The sequence below is a fragment of the Haemaphysalis longicornis genome, unplaced genomic scaffold, assembly GCF_048455015.1.
Source record: "Haemaphysalis longicornis isolate Haplotype H1 unplaced genomic scaffold, Haemaphysalis longicornis Haplotype H1 scaffold_9, whole genome shotgun sequence".
In the NCBI taxonomy this organism is placed as follows: Eukaryota; Metazoa; Arthropoda; class Arachnida; order Ixodida; family Ixodidae; genus Haemaphysalis; species Haemaphysalis longicornis.
This window is the reverse complement of record NW_027526460.1, coordinates 117,325,570-117,342,541: the sequence shown is the minus strand read 5'-3', so window position 1 is coordinate 117,342,541 and position 16,972 is coordinate 117,325,570. Positions and strand designations below refer to the sequence as shown.

Here is a 16,972-nt window from a genome sequence, read left to right as displayed (position 1 = left end):
GCTTTCTTTATTTTTTCTGTTTGTTTACAAGGTATTGCTAGCCTTGGGGAAAGGCTTTAGGCAGGAGTGGGCGATACAACGAAATCGCCCTAGACCAAGAGATGTTGCCAATAGCTAAAGGAAATGTTTGATGTAAACAGAAATAAAAAGAAACAATCAACGACGCTCACACTAATGCGTAAGACTTTGAAGGTAGCGAAGCTGTATGCCACCTCCAGCAGGATCACGAAGGTTTAGGTCCACGATTGCAACCGATTTTCTTCTTTGCTGCCGCACCGCCTATAATTCCTCATTGCTGCTATAAGTCATAGCTTCCTTCATTATTTTGGAAGAGAGAATTATTGGTCATCACATTGGAGGGGCCAACGCTATGACGTGTCTTTCTTGTTCCGAGCAAGTGTTGCCACAGTTATTGCGAACGCTGGAATTTTTTTGGCCAATCTCCCTAAGCGGGTATTCTTCAATCAACAAGCATGCACCGGCGACAGTGGGCGGTCGCCGTGAGGGAAGCACACATGAGTGCTCGGGATTATTTTCTTTTAACTGCTGGGCGGTCACCTAAGTCTTCCCCAATCTCCCGAAATGGGTATGCCTGGCTTGAAGAAACATGCACCAGGAATGTTGGCCGGTTTCCGTGAGGCTGCAAACACAAACTCTCGGCATTTTCTTGGTTTCTTTAACTGTCGGGTTGTCGCCGCAAGGAACACGATCACGCGGGCAGCATTTTGTTGGTATTTTTAACTCCGGACACCATAAACTGACGATTCGCTCAACAGCTTCACTGTAAAAAAATGGCCTCTCTTGCACCTGAGATGCTAAGACTTAGGAAACAGAGGAGGTGGTGGTCTTCAATAGCTTTAACGTGGCTTTTCGTAGGCCTGCCCCTATGTGGAGAGAAAGATGGTTAAAACGCGAAGCTGTGAAGAATCGGCCGGATCACGCGAAACGAAGGGAATGCTCTTTCTGCGAACGAGGAGAAGACATATTAACAGACGTCACAGGACAGAGGTTTGGAAGCAACGACGAAAGGTTATACACGAAATGTTAGACGAGACACTCAGCTAAGGGAAACAACCCATGTGGCCCACTCCACTGCTCACAACTACAAGGTCTGCCAACGTCCCCGCGGAGATGTCCCGAGAACAAAACGCGCTCACTGTCGGTCGTATGAGGACGCCGGTGCCGACATCGCCCTCGAAGTGGTGCTGGCGTCGTCGAGGTTGCCTCCACAGGTTGCGACGCCGGATAAAATCTCAACCGGGTTAGTTGAAGAGCTTGATCCCGCCTCCCGCCCGGTCACGCGCCGTTCGGTACGCCGGAGCCCGGTAGACGGTAGTCCGTGCTCTTGACGATGCCCAGGGCCTTAGCGGTGACGCCCTGAACCATGTCGGATACTGGCGACGGCTTTTCCTCGTTGTGGCACGTAGACCGGACGTCTTAGGCGAGTACTCACAGTGCGGTGCCCCGCTCGGTCCCTCTTGTATCCTGGCTTGGTCTCGCTCGCTCCCTGCCCATGTCTCGTTCGCACCTCTTCTTCCTCTAACTCAGCAGAAGGGCTTGCGTTCGGGCTAGTTGGTGTTCCATAACTACTTCTTAAGCGCCAAAAACTACAGGGACATCATTCTATGTCCCTGTCTCATTCTATGTCCCTGTAGTTTTTGGCGCTTAAGAAGTAGTTATCTAACTCAGCAGCACCCGCTGGGTCTTCAGCTTCGCCTTTCTAGCGCACAATGCGGTTTCATTCCCCTTCCCAGGTATCTTTTATCACAGAAGCTTTCTCCGCCCAGACTGGGTTGAATCAAAGTGCACAACCCACCCTTTTGAAGTACAAAATTTAAATTGCCCAAGTCTGAAACTAAAGTCCATTACAACTCAGAAAAAGTGCAAAGCCTTCACCCGTGCTACGAACACAAAGGAAATGCTGTGCCAACAAAACGTGTTGCGCTAGTTGGTTCATGTTTGTAGGAGATAGACGAATAAGGCGCTAAGCGTACAAAAACGAAGAAAGACGTGTATTTCGTGCCTTCCATCGTCTTCGTGAGTTTAGCGCCCTATTCTTCTATCTAGCACCAAATTTTGTGCGCCCAAGATGCGATGATTGCGGAATCGAATAGACGCCGGTTTTATTCCGCAAGAGACCCACGTTGGGTTCGTACCACGGGAAGCGTTTTATTCCCGGTTTTTCTCCTTTTGTCCATGCTGTGGCGGTCTTTTATTGTTTTCTGTTGCACTTCTTTTGAAAGTTAGGTAATCGCTCTTTCGTTTTTTGTCATTTCTTCCGAATCTCCCAAACCCATGAGCGTATGTTAGGCCACTCAAGCCGGGTTGAGTGCCCTCGGGCTGGGGTACCTGCCGCTTTATTACCCCCTTAGGACTCGTGCCCCGGTTTCCCAACGATATATATGTCCAGTGAATATTTTTGTGCTTTTAAAGCTGTAGACAGCATCGAAAGTGCCTTAGCTGAAATACGACCCTTATGAATGTTATGACAGAGGCCCTCACCACTCTGCCGTCCACCACGCGTTCATTCCAAAACACCACGGGGACACACCAGATCACTGCAGGCTCTCAGGAAAATATACCCAATGTCGCACCTCAGCTAACCAAAGAAGAATCCACCCAATTCCTAAGGCTACAAACATGTTGCGTGACCTGGGGGTCAGGCCAAGTCCTGACAACCTCGCGAGCCCTGGCGGTCGCGGCGGCCCTGTGGGCCTCCTCCACCCCCAACACCTGATCCCGATGGGCGAAAAAACGTATTCCTTCCTTCCTTCCTTACAAACAAACTCATTTCCACACGCCACCAGCTGCAAAGGATAGCATTCCATGCTTTTCAGCTAAGATTGCAACTTCTGATCTTGGATGCCCAAAACCCTGTACTACAAGGTGTGGGAGTGTAAGGGCGTTAAGGAACAGCCAGAGGTCCTCGCAAGGACACCAGAGCATGGGAGGTCCTTCTGGCCAACTATGTGCTGAAAAACCAGCCTATGTGGTGTTCCGGTCCATTCAAACTGCAGCTGGCCTTGCCATCCCGGACTAGGGACGCCCTCGACCCCCCTCCATTCCCCCATGTATTGCCGACAACCATCCTCCGCTCCTTCGTTGCTATTCTATAGGGGCAAAAAATTTTTATTCCCCCTCTTCCAATTTCCGATTCAAAATTAGCCTATTTTACTGTAACACTTGTGGAAATTTCTATCTGGCCTTTTTTCATTGTAGGTGTTGCGCACTGCCTACCAACACAATTTTGTTCTTTTCAAGTAGCCGCACGTGTTATTGGTCCCAGTCACTGCAGCACCGTACCCCTCGGGCCTTTGGATATAGCCCAGTGGATAGTTTGCCGGTTTCACAGCGTATAGGTACCGGGTTCGACTCTCAACACTTTCCCGTGGGCTGTTAGCCTCCTCTCAATTTTTCTCGCTGGTCTTGGCCTAATATATTCCTCCTTTCCACTCCGCTGATGGGGGTAGTTTTCTGTTAACAATCCGCATAGTCGGAGCTCAAGCTCAAAGTGCTCCGACGTTAAAAGTAGACAACTCAGCCTATACTGCGATGGCCAGATAGAAATTTGAAAGTATGACCAGGGAAGTCGATACTCAGGGCAGAAAAACAACAAGAAATGAAACTCAAGTATGGCGAAGGATGAGGGCTCTACAGACACGGTAGCCCCGTAACTATCCAATAGAGATAGTTGCGGGGCTGCAAGTGGCGAAGCCATGTGTGTAGTTAAATTGGCCATGTAGGCAAAATACATATTTCTTTCATTCCAGCGTTTCCTCGTTAGAATAATACTGACACCCATTTTAAAGAGGACTTAACTCAAATAAGCTATATATACAGGAAGAGAGAGAAGGACCATGCGACCAACAAGCTCATTTCTTGCACTGAAATTTATGAGGTTTTATTGACATCATGGACACGTGTGCGATTGTATGAAGCCGGGAAAAGCAAATGCAAATATAGCGGGATTATACGCTTGCAGAACAAGCTATTTACTGGAATTTAGGTTGGTTGATTGATTGTAGGGTTTAAAGCACCGACGCAACGGCGGCGGTGAGGCGCGCAGTAGTGGAGGGCTCCGGATTAATTTTTACCACTTGGGGATTATTATGTTCACAGAGATCTTGTTCACACGGTCTTTCTTGCTTTTCACCTCCCCTAAATGTAGCGCTCATTACTTTTATAGCAGTAACAATAATAGGGTGAAAAATTAAAGTGACGAACGAACACGCAAGCATCGAAACAGTTAGTGAGGCGCTTTTCCAGCTGACACGGATTACCAATAAAGCCGTCAGATGTGTTGCACTTTTCTAACACAATGCTGACAAACTGACAAAAGCGCCACACCTACTTACGTGACCATGTTTGCCGAGTCATGGCTTATGTTTTAGGAAACAGTGACCTTCAACCTTAATAAAGATATGTCTGCTATACTGGCCGAACAGAAGTAAAGTGCGAATTGTGGGACTGATGATGATGATGTTAATCAGGATTGCTCACCGTTTTTTTGTAATGTGGTAATGAAGTGTCTAATTACGAAACAAACAAACGTCTACTCTTGCTTTATTTTAAGTGTTGCTGTTACGTATGGTTCAAAATACATTTCTGTGTCTCATCTCTGATTTTCGTCAACTAGCATTCTAATCTCCTTTTAGTCGCCTCGACAGCCTTGATGTTAACTCCCTCTATGCTGCCCTAAAAGCAGAATACTTTTCTCATGATATTTGGATAGAGACACTCACATTTTAACACTGTGTGCCGTATAGTTTGGTTCTTGTAAGCAGACCGCGCATACCCCATCATTTTGTGTTCACTTCCCCACAGAGCTCTTAGTTCTCAAGCAACAATCTCTAGCCTCGAAATGCTAACCACTGCCCTAGTAATTACCGTAGAATGTTTCTTTTCTGTTGTCCAGATTCACTGCCCTGTACTTCTCTAACGACACTTTGGTTCCCATTTTTCCTCTCCATTTATTTGTTTGTACCTGCCTTGCTTCATTTTGGCTTTCTTGGCTGTATTTGATTCTACACTTTTGCTTCCGGATTTCATTGCTAGCTTTCTAGTCTATCTTAGCCACTACGTATCCACGCTTTTTATGTAGAAGTAACTAAAAACTAGCTGTCTACGTACGTGGATCCATTGATCTCAACCTTCCATCAAAACGTATTTTAATCTCAACTTCTCCACCTTCAAACGACGCCCATCCACTGTTTCTCTTCCCTGTTTAGTTGTTTTACCATGCGCTCCTCAGGCTAAACGTATACCCGTTCCATGGTTTAACTCAAGGCGTGGTAGAGCGTCTTATTTATAGAGATTGCCGCATTTTCCGATGTCCGGCCTGGAATCATTACTACTCCTTTCCGCATTCATCTTACTACTTCATAGTTATTACACCACCCCTCCCTCCAGAGCTCTATTGTTCTTACAGCGGCGTTACGGTTTCCATTATTCTTTAACTTGCTCCTCGTGAGTTTGTAAGTAGTTGTCCCCTTCGTTTATCCCCACCCCCAAACATTTATACTCCTTGACAGAGTATTTAGCCATCTGGATTGAATCTGCGTCAGTGCTAGAGTCATTGAAAACCATAATTTCCTATTTTTAAGTTGTAAAAGTTTACCCGAAGCATGTGGCTTCCTGGCCAAAAATGGCGATGAGCCATTCAACATCGCTATGCTTATCAGTTTGAAACAATGTCGTCTGCGTATAATATTCCCAGAGCACGCTATTGTACCACTTCGCCTTGCCACATAGGCTTAAGTTGATCTCTAATTGACTTTGTTCGAGATTATTTTCTAACACAACATGTGAATCATAAACAGCACCGGGCTCAACGGGCATCCCTGTTTCAGTCCTGGATGAGTGTTGACCTACTGCGCGCATTTATACTCTTCCCATGTCAGGTGCGCTCTAGTATCTTTATATAGTGGTATAAGGAAATAAATTAATGCGTATTCCAAGCCCTGGATTTTCTGCATTTTCCGCAGCAGTTCTCTGTTTACGTTGTTATATGCTCCTTTATTTTCCACGAACGTAATCGATAATGGTATATTCTGACGTTTCAATTTTAATGCACTGTTTTATCACGAACGTATTGTCATCCAAGGGTCTGCCTTATCTAAATCCATTCTGCAGTTCCCCAAAGATTCGATTTTCTTCCATGCAAGCTTGAGGTTCTGATTTTATTGCCTGCAATACGGAACTCTATATCTCTGCTGGTCTGTATGAATCACTATTCCCTTTTTTTTCTCTTCGTTTGTATATTAAATTCATCCTACTTTCTAACCAGTCCTCCGGCATTTTCTTGGTTTGCATTACTTTATCTATTGCCCTCATAAACGATGTCTTACTTTTCGGTCCAATCAATGTTTATCACCTGGTTTGGTATTCCGTCCGGGCCCACTGTTGTTTGGGGGGAAACGTTTTGCTATGAATTTTTCAAATCAAGGGTGCTCAAATTCATGTTACCTTCCGGAGTTTTCTGTGGCGCTCTTGTCATCGCTGTAAGCTTCACTTCTTCTATATACCCAATCTTTCAGCTAATGGCTCGATGAATATGCGCGAACGCCTGCTCTCCTCCGAAATGTTTCTCGCCCTCATCAATCAAGAATTTTTGGTGGATATCGTTTTCTGAGCTCCAAGGGTTCCAAAGATTCTTGAATGAATTTTTTTCCTTCCTCCGTATTTTTTCCATCTATTGGTCAGTTTTTGCTTGATGGTTGCTTGCACAATTTTCTGCACTTCTACATTTTTCCCGCGTTACTGTTCCATTTTTCCTTCACTATCTGCGGTGCCCTACCACTCCTTTCGGTCTATGTTCTTTCTACACCTTTTTTCCCTATATAATAGCCTATTTTTTTCCTTACTACACCAGCTTCTCGGCTTTCTCTTACCGTTCCATGGGCTTAGTACCTTAGCTTCATCCATATTGTGCTTTATGAAGCCAATTATATTGTCGTAATTCTAATTTTTGTCTCTGTACTTAATGATTTCCTCGTCCATTATACCACCGAAGATATTTAACTGTTCATTGTTCAAATTAGTTCTTGCGGAGGAGCGATTTTTAAATTTGTCCAGGTGGCGCTGCCAAAGTGCAAAATAAGCCCTTTGTGGTGACTTCCTAAGTGGTCTATTCCGTTTTCGTTTATCCTCATTCGCCGCAACCTTTCGTATTCTGTCTCGGAGACTAGACTATAGTTTTTGCTGGACTTCCTGTTACTGCTTTCCCACGTTTTGTCCGTCGCACTTGTCTTTTGCCTTTACTCTTACTAGACGGTTTCCCTGAAATAGAACTATCACTAGAGAGCTATTGTAATCTCTATATCCATACACATTTTCTATGCAGGTAGTCATATCTCCAACTAAGATTATCTCGCGTGAATCTTTGAACTTCTTTATATCTCTTCTCAAACAGCTTACCATTTTCTCATTTTACACCACAGTTTCGCTGCTGTTCCACAGATACACAACTGCTAGCCATACATTCTTGTTCGCTATCGTGCCTCTAAACAATAAATGCTCCATACAGCTTTGACGTGCTGTCCGCCAGTAAGTTCCTTGTTTATTACGCATGTCACCGCCTCTCCTTTTCTTCATTCCTCCAGTCCTGTTGCATCCTTCTTCGACATAAGTGCTTATAACAACTTGGGATTCTACTTCTCGGAAGTGAGTTTCGGCTAAGGCATATACCTTTACTTCTTCTTGTTCAAGTTGGTTTTGAACTTTCACCTACTTACGAGGCCTCCTGCCATTGTGCATATCTATGTAGCTGATAGAATATTTAATGCATTTGTTTTTCCCTTAAATTTTCTGCTTACGAGGGTTATTTTTGTCTCTTACTACTAAACTGTTTGCCCTATTGTTTCCACCAAAATCGTCTTTGTCTACATCCTCAGCTCTTTCTATTGGTTCTTCGGCTAGCCGTCGACCTGGCTGAGTCCCGGCATTGAGTGTGCATACGTCTCTCGATTCCCAGTTGTTGCCTAGTTTGCGTTCCTGAGCTTAGCGGACACCCCTAAAAAAGCTACAGATCTGCCACCTAAGCGCCACCCTACCTCGTTTTCTAGACTGGGCATGAAGTGAGTCTCATCCCACTGAAAAGCTCGCCTGTGTCCACTGCTGGCCATTACACGGTTCACGTCTATCACTTGAGACCCGTTTAGTGGTATTGCGGCGCCATCTATGACAGTAAGCCGAAAACAATATAAACAAGCCGCCATCTGTGAGGTGGCAGCAGCCCTGGTCAACTGACTAGCTTTTGTTATAAGTCCGTGCTATGGAAGCGTTTTGTCGACGTCACGAAACACACCATTTAACGGGAAAATTCAAATTTTGCTTAAAATGTTTAGTTTCTCGGTGAATAAGGCATCGTTTGCTGCAGAACAAGCGCTGAGGGCACTATAGAACACCAAATATTTCGAATAGAACAAACTTGTATTTCCTTAACAAGGAACTCAAGTTATGTGGTGTCGTTTCGTAACTTTTTAGGCACGGCTGATTTGCACGCTAAGAATGGTTCTGCGTTTGGGTTTTTCGAGTGTTCCATAGCTTCCCCTTTGAGTTGTCAGAGCACATCTTAAGAAGTTGGGTAGTGACCGAAGCGGAAATATTAGGTGCGAAGAGATACTGACATCGATAGTAGGGTGTGAGCCAAGAGTGTGCTTTTTATTTCTAGGGTGCTGGAATTTCAACACTGGTCATGCTGACAGTTCAGTTCGTGATGATGTGGCAAACAATTACGAATGGAGTCTTGCCCCCACGCATGCCGTTGACGATCGACTATTGTCCCCACAATCAAACCTACGTGGACCAAGCTACGAATATTTCGCACTCAACGCCAAACGACAGGTAGTGCTTCCTGGGTTTCAAGATTTCTTAGTATTACCAGGTGTACTCGAATCTCGTCGGTATTTTGTATAGCTGTTGCCTCATAGAAAAAGTTTGAATCTTTTGCGAAAAATCCGCGTTTGTTGCTTGAATGTTCGCAGAGTTGCTCTGGTATTAATTGTTTTAGCATAATAATTGTACGCTTATGTAGATAACACCTTTAAATATTGGTTATTATCGAAAGGCGTAGTTTGATAAAACAAAACAAAAATGGTGCCTAACATACTCACGGTTGGCGCGGTAACTACGTTGTGTATTAGAATGACAATTCTGCAGTGTAAGTTACGGAGCTATTTCCCTGTGACTACTTCGTCGGTTGTCGAAAGAAATTGTGTTAATACAGTGAACAGCTATCGGCGTCAATCAACCATTGATTATTTACCCTCAAAGCGTGAAGTATTTCGGGAATCACATAAAGCAGTGTTCTTTTTTTGCAGCAAGGAAAATACCCATGCTTGGTATATTCTATCCCCTTTTTGGAGTTGCCTTTTCAGCACGGGAGGTACAGTTGTTCTGGGGGCTCTGATAAGCGTGGCAACAGGTGGGTTGGCACATTTTTGCGGTAGTTCATAGTTGCAGTAATCTTACAGAATGCAATATGATAAATTCAGCTTAAAAGGCGCCAATGTTGCCCAGCAACTTGGTTTCGATGGAAGTCTGGGACAGTTTAGTATTTTTTGAGACACACACTGACAAGTACGTTCAGGGCGAAAATTCGGTAATGCTTCTGAAGCAACTGTCTCCTCTCAAAAAAACTATGCCTGGCATGCTCATGAGGGATTCCGTGTCGGTTCGCATTAGCTTATCACGTATTGTATTAGTGTTATTATAAGTATCCGTCAAATAGATTGGAAAACTGCTAAAAGTGATTGGGGGTGTGACACAACACGCAATCAGATGGGCTGAAGTACAGAAGAGTAGAAATTAGTATATATTCATGAATGGATGAATGTAATTTGATTATGTAAAATATGGTTAGACGGGATGATCCAGTAAGGCACTAATGGCCGAGATGCGACACCCAATACTAATGTTTTAGTTTTAAACCCACAATTACAGAATCCGTGACGGCTTTCGTGCTCACCGTCCAGATATTGTATTAAGGTGTTATCGCTAGGTTATGTCAGTTGTTTTGTGTTATCGTTATTTTGCATTGTATGTGTGTATTGGCTACAGGTTACTTTGTAAGGTATGTTTGCGTCATGCTATTGTTTCCTTGCATGAGGTGCCCGACGTGATTTTTTCGTATTTAATAATGTTTAGGTATTTTCTACCTGTTCTTGTTTCATTTGTTGTGTTATGTATGGTGTTTGAATGCCTTTTGCAATCTTTGTTAGTAGCACTCTTATGCACGTAACTACCCTAACTCATTGCCGTTCCAGGGTCTAGAGAGTATTTAAAATAAATAAATAAATAAATAAACATAAAAGAATAATTAAACATGAATCGGTAAAAAATAAATAAATACGTAAATAAACAAGCAAATAAACATAGTTGCAGGGCGATAGAATCGTTCGCCGGCCCGCTCGTTCACACATTACCTTACCGTTACTCTAAACTAGAAACATTTACCATGGGTTGAAAATATTGCACAATTGTATTTACTTGTCAATTTCTATATTTTGCCCTAAATCGCCCAGGCATTGTAGAAGACGGTGGGTTCATCACACGAACCTATTTTCTGTGTAGTCAGATGCAATAAATAAGCATGTACAATAGCACATGTGCAAGGGCTTCAGCAGCAAGAAAACCGAGTCCGCCGAAGAGGGATTGAGAGGGAAGCAAAGGCCAGCAAAAGCACTTGTTCTTTTTTTGTGGGTGCCAGCAGAGCATTGGGCTCTGTTTTTTATTGATCCACAATTAAAAAGATTGAATTTTTTATGTTTTCGGGGCTCTTTTGTTAAACTTTTAACAGACTGCCCCCATAACTGGGCTGAACTAGTGCGGAAAAACAAGTCCCCGATTTCTAAATTTTTATGGCCCTATAGAGTTCCACAGGGGTCCATTTTATTGCCATTGTTATGTACCACGTACGTCAATGATTTCTGCTCTGTTACAACAAGGATTCGCTTGTTTGAGTATGCAGACCACAGCTTCTTGTGTCTACTTTATTTATAATTCACCAAATCCATTCAATAAATCCCGGGTAATTGAAGTTATGAACTGGTATTCAAATAACTCTATTTGTCTAAACACGAAAAAAAAAACAGAATGTCTGTGTTGCTGTAATGCTCACAAAAAGCCACTGCCCCCGATTTTACTTCATACCTCAGGGTGCAAGGATTGCCTTTGGGTTGCTCCAAACTTTTGGACAAGTGCGAAGTATCCAGCCGTATATTTTTATAGTGGTAGGACTTTTAACACACAGTTGACCTACGTTTGAAACAAGCTTCCGGGAGTATCTTATGTTTTATGTAACGTATGTTCCGTCAAGACAGTCTCACCTACCAAACTTATTCTGTTCTCACTTGCGTACATAATTCTGAGGTATGGAATATTTTCGTTCAAGCATTGCTCTTTTACCTTGCGTTCCAAAGTAAACTGCACATTACAAATACACTCTTCTACACAAATACACTCTACAAATACAATATGAAGATCCCCGTTAACGTAAATGTCTTAACATATTTAGGTCTCCCTACTACCGATGCCTCTTTTTTCAAACGGTTGTGGTAAAGAACTTTTGGTGCAGCTCTGTTTCGTAGCCTCATGCTACTGTGCGAGCGATGAAATATAATTCTCGATTAGTTAACCGCGTTGTTACTGAAGTTTTGTTTCCTATGGTAGGCTTAATTATGTCCAAAAACCTTAAACGCATTACCCGATGTGATATTTTGTTTTCTTTGTACGTGGCACAAGAGCTTACCTGTGTAAAACCCTTTGTTTTGTTTACCTTTCACTAATAGCATTTAATTCTCTCAGGTAACTGTCGGGTACGGCGTAACAAGCCTTGAGTAGCTTGGACTGACGTGATGTTGATTTGTGTTTTTAATAGATTAAAGAAAGTATTGCTAGTACCATTACTATTCCCATAAATTCCTTTTACCCTTTAATTACTATTACTATCACAATTCCAATAAATGCCTACAACCTTTTCTAACAAAAATTTTCACTCAGCTATTACTATCTGCCATCTACAAACCAAAGTTTATATCTTTTGCGTCTCCTCACGTAGCAGTGTCGTAAAAATCTGGGGCATACGTGATTCAGTCACCAACATTGCACTGGTTCATTCCGTCAGCTCGCTGCTTTATTACGTGTTTGGAAGCCGTGTTTTCCTCCTGAAAAGACGAACGGCCGGAACTGTAACAGCATTGTAAAATACGGCTAATCTTCGCCTCACGCTTCAGCACTTAGCCTAGCCTAAGAAGAATGTCGGGAAACGAAACAAAACCTATGAAAGCGTACGAAAACCCAGCAAAACTTAGCAACACCGGGAGAAGCTAGGTCGACACGCAGCTCCACTGTTTTTTTTTTGCAACTGAACACCTTTTTCACAACTTTTCAACACCTTATACAAAACCGAGGGTGCTCCAGTCGGTCAACACCTTCTTTCCACACAAAAATGGTGTAAAGCTACAAATCAGGGTGTTGTAACCTAATAAAAAGGGCGTAATGAGTTCCCAACGTCATTATTTCACCTTCTACTATACCTTTTTTAGGTGATGAGGTTGTAAAAAAAGTTTCGTGTTTACGCATGAGTTTAAGTTAGCCACACGACGGGATCGTTTCCCTAGGAAGAAAACCTCGGCGCAGGGCACAGCCCAGGCGACTGCTTTTTTGTGGCGACGCTGGATTTATGTGGCGGTGGGCACCCAAGCTGTGCTGCATGAGATATTCAGGCCATTCAAAATCGTGCTGAGTTGGCCGTATAATGCGGTTTTGACGGGCTCTATATATTTTTCATCGCGGCAAAAGATTTTTTTGTTCCACTGAGTACCAGGCGTTTTTTACCCCGTTTCAACCATCCACAGAAAGCAGGGGAAGTCGGGAGCAGCCATAAAGATAGCCCACTTCCGCTTTCCCTGTTAGAGTATTTAAAAATTAAAAATAGGCTTGTGTGACCAGGCTCATTAACAGTAGTGTATTCACTTCCATAACGAAGCTGCCTATTGCACTACAAGGCGAAATAGTAAAATTGCATTGACCTGCTGTGGATAGCTGTGCCATTTAGCCGTGCAATAATTGTGACCGCCTTCCCACTATTGTTTTCTAATGCAAGAAATGTCAGTTCCAATTTACTGATGTCGTTTTTGATAAAGTGAAAAGCTTTTTTTTTGTAAATATTCCGACCATGCTCCGTTTGAAGAACATGCGCGTAAATATTCCTATCCTGCACCTTCATATATTACCATAAGACATTAAACAAACACTGGGGAGTTGATTTTGTCCCAATCTAGCAGAATTGTAGTCGGCGATGGAGTCCCACTGTCATCTATCTCTGCAGGTTCTCCACATTTACCATTATTTGTACTGGGCAAATTTTTTAGTTGGCTGAAATACCACCGTGAAACTTGGAAAAGCCCTTTCTCTGCGCTAGTTTGCGTGTGAAGCAGTCTTTTAATAATAAGCTACCCCATTCTGATAAGGGACCCTTTAAAGATAAAAATTTTAATGATAAGCTACACTTTTATCCCGTAATGTAGTTAGGAACAAGTTCAATTTATGTTTTAAGGATGAGTGTAAAGTGCTATTTTACTGAGCCGTGATATTTGAATTATAAATAAATGTTGGATGGGTGAACAGCGTATTATTCTGTTAACACCATCGTCTTTTTTATGCCAGTGAGTTCTACATATAGTTAATTATCTTTCGATGGCAGGTGAACATCGTCAGCCCCTTGCACAAGCCATGCACACAAACAGCTTCTTTTTTAAGCTGTGGCAAAGGTTACGAGAAGGGGAATGTCTCGAAGCTGACGAAGTAAGTGGAAGCCTTACTTACTCTTTCTAATGTGTGACACCCCACCACTGCGGTGGTTTTGCTGGATAATTGCTACACTCGGCAATCGTGGTTAATACCTGTGAGCACGTTGAGCTTGAGAAGACAAAAATTATTATTGAAAATGGCATCGCAGCACTTTTTCTTACAAAGCAATCACAACATCGCCTGTAACGAGTGGTTGAAAAAGAGTGAAGCAGCAAGACCCGTCCTGGCTATCCTAATGGTTACAAACCTACGGTAATCATGTTCCCATAGGTGGGGTCGGCGGCGCGTCCCTTTCTCCACAATATGGCGCCGTAACCCCGGAAGTAGAATGATGCACTGTGGTGTCGGTTCTGTCCACAACCAGTGGTTTTCCAGGAAAAGCTTGCAGCTTCGTATCCTCGCCTCAGGTAATGAAGAAGCGGTTTTGAGGACGAACCACAGCATTTTTTTTTCGCATGGTGCAGGAGACGTAGCCTCCAGCTGGGGACCAGTGTAGTTGCAGAAGCAGCATGAGACATTAGTCTTGTCTCAATTTTCGGAAATGGATGCAGTTTCAACTCAGGGGTTAATAATTGAAGTATTCGGCTGGTGTTGCAAATCATATCGCCTCCTCAAGCTGTCAGTAACTGCTGCGCATTCATCAGGGCTCTCAATCTCGACATCGAACACTAATCTTCTGCCGGCGCTCTTCAGCTGAGCAACTTCGTGAAAGAGCCGAGGGAGATCTTGTGTGAGCTTTCCTTCAACGGTAGTTCATTTTTATTTTCGTGTGGCACGCTGATTGGAAGAATATCAACTTTCATATAGGCGTATGATGTTTTCCACACGTTCAATGATGTGACGCCTCCAATGTGGATCATCTCTTTGTCATAAAGCCTTCATAAAGCAGAAGTGTTAGGCTTGTAAACACACCTGGCAGGGATCTTAGTCGGTATAATTATTCCTGCTCAATTATTTAGTGTCTCCAAATTGTTCTTTTATGATATCTTTAGCGGCATGATACTACACCTTGGTTGTAAGCACATTTTCATCACAGGCTGCTGCCTTGCCTTAAATGAATGTCTAATAACAATGAAAGTCTTCGATTTTCGTTCAAACATGTTACGCTCGATGGCAGCTTCAAGTTTCTCCAAAAATGATGATCACTTCATGATGTATCCAAAATTGGCATGAACTTCAGCGACGAAAGCTTAGGCCGCTGTGCCTAGCATCCAATCGCGCAAATTATATCGCAGTTTTTAAAGTAGGTGTACGGCAGGGCATTATTTTGCTCTGTTGTAGTTCTTATATTAGATATGGTATAAAACAGTTGCTCTTCTATATCCTTACACTGCTGAATATACCCATAACCATCTGCTAAGGGAAGCTGGGGATGGAGCTCTCAGTTAAGAGTGGTATGATCGGTGTGAAAAGTAGCAAGTCTCTGTTATATTGACTGAGCGCTTACCGCATCAGATGCGCAGATTGAATAGCGGCCTTAGCATTAGCCTTGATGACTAGCCTCGTATTTTACGCTTTCGTTCTTCCGCTTCAACTTGGTCGCTTCAAGCGGCATCGTTGTGGTCTCGCTTCATCGTCTAGACAACGGCCGAAGTAGTCGGAATATTTTGTTCGGTTTTAGCACCAAGATTTGAAAAAAAAGCTGCAAGAAAAAATGGCCGGTTTATCTCGGATATCTCAACACTTACTACCTCCTGTTCTTGTAAATAACTAAAGCCGTAGATGAAAGGTCTCTTCTTTCTAAGGTAAAACTGTCTCAATACAGAAAGCAGTGTCGAGAACGGCGCGCAAGAACCTACACTCGGGTCGTATAATTATGACAGGTGTAGTCAATATCTCACCTGATGATTAGCAAAGTTTTTTTTATTGGACGTTACCTTTTTAGAGTGGTGAAGAGAAATCTAGAATAGCTTCATCCTAAAAAAATAGCGAGGCGGGCACGTTTGTATGAATGCTTCTGCTGAGCTTGCAAGACCAATTGAATTGTGGCCTATGACATTGAGTCTACTGCACCGGAAGTGTGACTGAAAGGGAAGTTTGTGATTTTCCTTGAGGCAGTTTGAAACCGACTCAAGACTATCCCCTGTTAGGGACGCGCTACGTATATTACTGTGCTGTTGAAATGAAACTCCTTCATTATGATCGCCACACCGCTTGGAAAACTTACTAGGACGCATTGAAGGTTGTATTGAGAGAAAACACGTTTTTCTTAAAATCGTTCAATCATTGAGAAGATATTCATGTCATCACTTGACTATGATATGTTTCAGACCAAAGAAGAAATAAACGGCGACCCTCATGCCACCAAACTATTGTGCACGGAAGTGAACGGTGGCGCAAACAATTCAGCAGGACATGCCCGCCTCACAGCATCACTCTCGTTATAACACCTGAAATATGCGCCGTACAAGCGCATAAATTTATACGAACAGTTACATGTAGTTATGTATTCTGTTAATAATGTTGTAATAAAGTATCCAACCGTAAAGATACATAATGGTGTGTTGCGAGTACCAGAGGGAGGCATTCGAAAAAAGTAAGTCTAAAACAGATGTATTTTCCCACATGCAGCCCCTTGTCTTTCTTCTCTTTGCCGTCTGTGAAGATGTACAGATCGCTATCGCAGCGCCGCAAAAGAACAGCTTCGAAGGCAGGAACAGTGGGATGCTAGTGCTCACCCGCAGGCATAAAGCGGTATTTTATTAATTTTTATCGCTTCCATGCTAGCGGCTATTGTTTCTATCCAATCACCGGACTGCAAATGCAGTTTCATACACGGACATCACGGGCATCTTTTTTCTAACTTATGAGACATAACTTAAATGTTTGGCGTAAATTGGTCTGACAGAGTGTCCCAGCAGCTCCTCAAAAAACCAACTTACTCAGTGTGGTCATAGACAAACACAATCTTTCATGAGTACACAGATTTACGTACCGCCGGTCGTATCTATAATAGGAGCTTTTTAGAGAGCGGATAATGAACACACGGGTATACATACTGGCGTAATCGGCACATGAAAAACCCAAAAACCATGATTCTGGCGAAATGTCATCGAGAGAACAGAGGCCACATGTCATATATTAGCGTAAGGTGTTGTGAGCCAAAAAACACGCGTAAGCCCCCCAGAACACAGGCAAAATGCTTCCAAAGACTTCTGAG

At 43.2% G+C, this 16,972-nt stretch overlaps 1 protein-coding gene across 1 annotated transcript in view; it reads left to right on the top strand.

The window, feature by feature from the left end:
* The window catches only part of LOC144153380 (sodium-coupled monocarboxylate transporter 1-like), a 56,345-nt gene that overhangs the window by 26,291 nt on the left and 13,082 nt on the right, over positions 1–16,972 (top strand). Inside the window, exons 12-14 of the mRNA XM_077685034.1 lie at positions 8,672–8,844; positions 9,321–9,424; positions 13,706–13,806. Of these exons, the coding sequence (XP_077541160.1) occupies positions 8,672–8,844; positions 9,321–9,424; positions 13,706–13,806 (378 nt within the window). The remainder of the gene's footprint in view (positions 1–8,671; positions 8,845–9,320; positions 9,425–13,705; positions 13,807–16,972) is intronic.